The sequence below is a fragment of the Cajanus cajan genome, chromosome 8, assembly GCF_000230855.2.
Source record: "Cajanus cajan strain Asha chromosome 8, NIPB_CcT2T_4, whole genome shotgun sequence".
In the NCBI taxonomy this organism is placed as follows: domain Eukaryota; kingdom Viridiplantae; phylum Streptophyta; class Magnoliopsida; order Fabales; family Fabaceae; genus Cajanus; species Cajanus cajan.
In genome coordinates, this window is record NC_138524.1 from 48,820,584 (window position 1) to 48,825,541 (window position 4,958).

The 4,958-nt window shown below is 38.5% G+C and overlaps 1 protein-coding gene across 1 annotated transcript; it reads right to left on the bottom strand.

Moving 5' to 3' along the window:
- Positions 1–2,890: 2,890 nt before the first annotated feature.
- On the bottom strand, positions 2,891–4,692 carry LOC145950483 (uncharacterized). The gene is made up of 2 exons (XM_083061575.1): positions 4,182–4,692; positions 2,891–3,258 (listed from the first exon to the last, which is right to left on the bottom strand). Exons 1-2 carry the CDS (start codon positions 4,690–4,692, stop codon positions 2,891–2,893), a joined length of 879 nt encoding a protein of 292 aa, XP_082917701.1.
- Positions 4,693–4,958: the final 266 nt, after the last annotated feature.

The following is a 4,958-nucleotide window of genomic DNA, read 5'->3' on the forward strand; positions in this document are numbered from 1 at the left end:
TTATTCTTTAGTCACAAATAGTCATTAAATGCTTATTTTACCTACTAGTCCCTGTGGATACAATTTAAATTTACTACTTGAACGGTCGGTATACTTGTCGTGTTTGAGTCCGTTGTCAGAGTTAAAACGATTTATGATAAGAATAAAAGTTAATTTCAATGGAAATCTCAACAAATAACAACAAAGAACACAAAAAAAAACAAAAGAAGAAAATAATTTACCTAGATGTGCGAGAAGAAGGACGATGAATAAAAGAAGATAAAACTAGAAACAAGAGTCTGGAATGCAAATTGTGTTTTTGATTTGAAATTTTAAAGAACTTTTTTATGTCGGGTATTGTTTCACCTATCATAGAATGTTCTTTATATGTCGAGTGTCATTACACTTGTCATAGAAATGTTAGAATTAACTTCAAAGTTGACCATTTCCAACACATTCTATTACTAGTGTAATGATATTTGACATAAAAAGAACTTTCTATGGCAGATGAAACAACACTCAACATAAAAAGTTTTGCCATATTTACAACTTTGCTACCATGTTACTTTTCTATGTTGTGTAAAATACCTCATACATAAAATCTCCATCATAAAAATTTCTTTATGCACCAGGGTAACATGAGTCTCTGAGTGTTTATGAATTATGAGAAAACCCTTGTTTATGGAGCAATATGGATTTTGTACGTTTCTTGTGAGCATGAGATGCTATGAGTGAGTCGTATGTAGGATTGATTGCATATAGGGATATTATTGAATTGATATGATGTAATTATTGGGATATGATGATGTATGTGATGATGAATGTGATGAGGATGAATAGTTGGGATGTGATAAAGTATATTATGATAAATACTATGATGAGATGAGATGAATAAGTCTAGTGTTGCGGATTGACACTAGAAGATGAATTATACATATAGTATTTATTGTGATGTGTGTATTGAGTCTATCCATACATGTTTTATTTGCGGGATAGTGTGTTTATGCATGTGGGATATTATAGGTCATCTACCTATGTTTGGGAGTTTTATAATGAGAAAACCTTTATCGGAATGAGAGACTACCATGTAGCCAGTTGTAACACTTTGATAGGACCTTGATAGTCATCCCTAGTTGAGGTTGTTTAGGGGATCAAGAGTGGTCCCTATACTATTCGATGGATGGTCCCGTTCCATGATTCCTAGGCTATTCTGTATTGATGATGATGAGGAAAAGATTGATACCAGATGCATAGACTTAGGAGCATAAATTGTACGAGTTTTTGTGATTAATATATGTTGTGTGACTTGTTGGTCATGAATGAGGAATGAATGTGTGAAGATGATTATTGTGGATGATTGGAAGGATGCTTATATGTGTGAGTGATGTTAATGATATTATAGATGTGTGTGTGTCTACCTTTGCACCTTATATATGTTGTGTATGGATGAGATGTATTATCACTCTTTATATTTGTATGTTTGTGTTTGAGATGAATGTCACTTGTAGGACTAGATAGATACAAGATGTATTTGATGGAGAAGAAACTTAGAGCTTTATTTGTCAAAGGGTTTGCTTTGATTTGTGTAACATTAGGTGAAATTTTAGTTTTAGTAATTAATTGAAGTTGTTTTTGTTGAGAGAAATGGTAAATGGAGAGAACATATTCCTTGTGTATTGTAAAGCAAAAGATGCGTTTATATACAAAGTAGTGGGCCTAGGCCCATAAGATAAAACTATATCTAACACTCCTCCTCAAGCTGGTGTATATAGATCATATGCACAAGCTTGTTACAAATATAAGCAATCCTAGGACCCTGTAATGATTTGGTGAAGACATTTGTCAACTGATTAGTAGAGTTAACAAACTGAGTAGTAATGTCCCCAGATAAAATATTCTCACGAATGAAGTGACAATGTATTTCAATGTGTTTGGTCCTCTCGTGAAATACTGGATTTGAGGAAATATGGAGGGCAGCTTGGTTATCACATATGAGAGTCATCTGTGTAACTTCGCAAAATCTCAGTTCTTTAAGCAACTGTTTGAGCCAAATGAGCTCACACGTAGCAGAGGCCATAGCACGATATTCTTCTTCTGCACTAGATCTTGCTACTACATTCTGCTTCTTACTTTTCCAGGAAATCAAGTTATCATCGATAAAGACACAATAACCTGAGGTGGATCTCCTGTTAGAGGGAGAGCCTGCCCAATCTGCATTTGAGTACCCCACAACTTGGGTATGAATATTGTAGCCATATAATAAACCTTTTCCTGGAGCACCTTTGATATACTTCAGAATGCGAATGACTACATTCCAATGTCCTGCGCATGGAGAATTGAGAAATTGACTCACCACACTAACTACAAAAGAGATGTCAGGACGAGTTACCATGAGATAATTCAATTTCCCAACCAATCTTCTGTACCTCTCAGGATCTAGGAAAGGCTCCCCCTGACTTGGTAGAAGTTTAACATTGGGATCCATAGGTGTATCAACGGGCTTGGAACTCATTAGCCCAGTTTCCTCTAAAATATCCAATGCATACTTTCTTTGAGATATTACAATTCCATTTGTAGATTGCGCTACCTCAATCCCCAAGAAATATCTAAGTTTACCAAGGTCTTTTGTTTGAAAGTGATGGCAAAGATGTTGTTTTATCTGAGAAATTCCATGATGATCACTGCCAGTAAGAACAATATCATCAACATACACTATCAAGTAGATGCACCCAGCAGTGGAATATCGATAAAAGACTGAATGATCAGCTTCGCTTCGAGTCATACCAAACTGTTGGACTACGGTACTAAATCTACCAAACCATGCCCTTGGAGACTACTTAAGACCATAAAGTGATTTGCGGATACGACATACCAAACTAGAAGACTCCCCTTGATCAACAAACCCAGGAGGTTACTCCATGTAAATTTCCTCAAACAAATCCCCATGAAGAAAGGCATTTTTAACATCCAGTTGATAAAGAGGCCAACGACGAAGAGCAACCATGGCTAAGAATAATCTGACAGAAGTCATCTTGGCAACGGGGGAGAAAGTGTCTCCATAGTCTAATCCAAAAATTTGAGTATAACCTTTGGCGACCAAACGAGCTTTGAGTCGATCAATGGTGCCATTAGGACCAACCTTGACTGTAAAGATCCATCGACATCCAACTATAAACTTCCCAAGAGGCAAAGAAACAAGATCCCAAGTACCATTGTTCTGAAGAGCACACAGTTCATCAAGCATGGCTTGTCTCCAACCAGGGTGGGCCAAGGCATCACCTACAGTTTAAGGAATAGACACAGAGGAAAGAGAAGAGAGACAAGTATATTGGCACTAGTACACAATAAGCATTTTACGTCGGTTATTTAGGGGTTTTTACATCAGAAAAATTTCCGACGTAGAAGCGGGAGACGTAAATTTACGTCAGGGCACGAAAACCGACGTGAATTTACGTCAGACATGCCAAGGTCCGACGTAAAAAGTCATAAAAAATTTAAAAAAAAAAAAGAAAACAAGTGCAGCAGAACGGCCCGTTCTGCTTGATAATCCCAGGAGTGCGTTCTGCGAAACTGGACTTCATCACTTCCTTCTCCTTCTACAGCTTCAAAAACTCGAACCTCCCAGAAAAAAAACATCACAATAACTTATACCTACAAAATATGCATGTTATAACGAAAAAAACATCACAAAAAACACAAACTTGATGGAAGATGCTACCTCATAGAACCTCCCAAAAAAGCCCATGACCACGCGAAGAAGAAACAGAAGAAGGTGCAGATGAACGCCATGAAGGAGGAGGCGCGAGAGAAGGAAGAAAAATAGATGAAGGAGGAGGAGGCGCGGGAGAAGGAACAACCATGAACATTTTGAAATTTAACTAGTGCGCCTCATCTTATAACAGGTTATGGGGGTTATTTACGTCGGCCCTAATTGGGTCCGACGTAAATTTTAACATCTACGTCGGACACAATGCTTAACCGATGTAGATGTTAAAATTTACGTCGGACCCAATTAGGACCGACGTAAATAATTCAACAAAATTACACTGCATGCCACCACACTTTTATAACGTCGAGTTTTCGTGTTTCCGACGTAAATTAGGTGACGTAAAAGCCTATTTTTGCACTAGTGTGGGATGGGGATAACCGGTGATAACTCAGAGTAATATAATGAGGGGAAGGATTACGAGTAGAACGATTACCTTTTCGGAGAGCAATACGGAAGTTAGACTCAAGTGGTTGGGCCGGAGGGGACAAAGGTGGTGGCACCGAAGTAGAGTCAATTGGGGGTCCAATGGGAAGGCTAGAGCGTTGCCGACAATGATAAACTTGTAGTGGAGGCGGAGGTGGTGGTTCGAGTGACACAGTAGACAAAGGAGGAGTATCAAAGACAAGAGGGATGGTTGAAGGGGCAAGGACAGGTATAGGAAAAGGGGAAGTAGATGGAAAGTAGAGAGAATACTCAAGAAAGGTGACATTAGCTGAAATCAAGTAGCGATGAAGGGAGAGTGAGAAACATTTATGCCCTTTTTGAGACCTAGGATACCCTAAAAAGACACATTTGTGAGACCGAGCAGAGAGTTTGTCAAGACCAGGACTGTGATTATGGACAAAACATGTAGATCCAAAGACGCGAGGAGGTAGAGGGTGGAGAGGTTGAGTGGGAAATAAAATAGAATGAGGTATTTGATTGTTGAGGATAGAAGATGGCATGCGATTGATGAGATAGCGGGTGGTGAGAATAACATCACCCCAAAAAGGTTGAGGAATGTGACCATGAAGTAAGAGGGTGTGAGTGGTCTCAATTAGGTATCTATTTTTGCACTCAGCCACCCCATTTGTTGAGGGGTGTATGCACAAGAAATCTAATGAAGAATGTTATGGGAAGCCATGAAGGTTTTAAAGGAGTGAGAGAGGTATTCACGAGCATTATCACTACGAAAAGTGCGAATAGAAACACCAAATTGAGTCTGAATTTC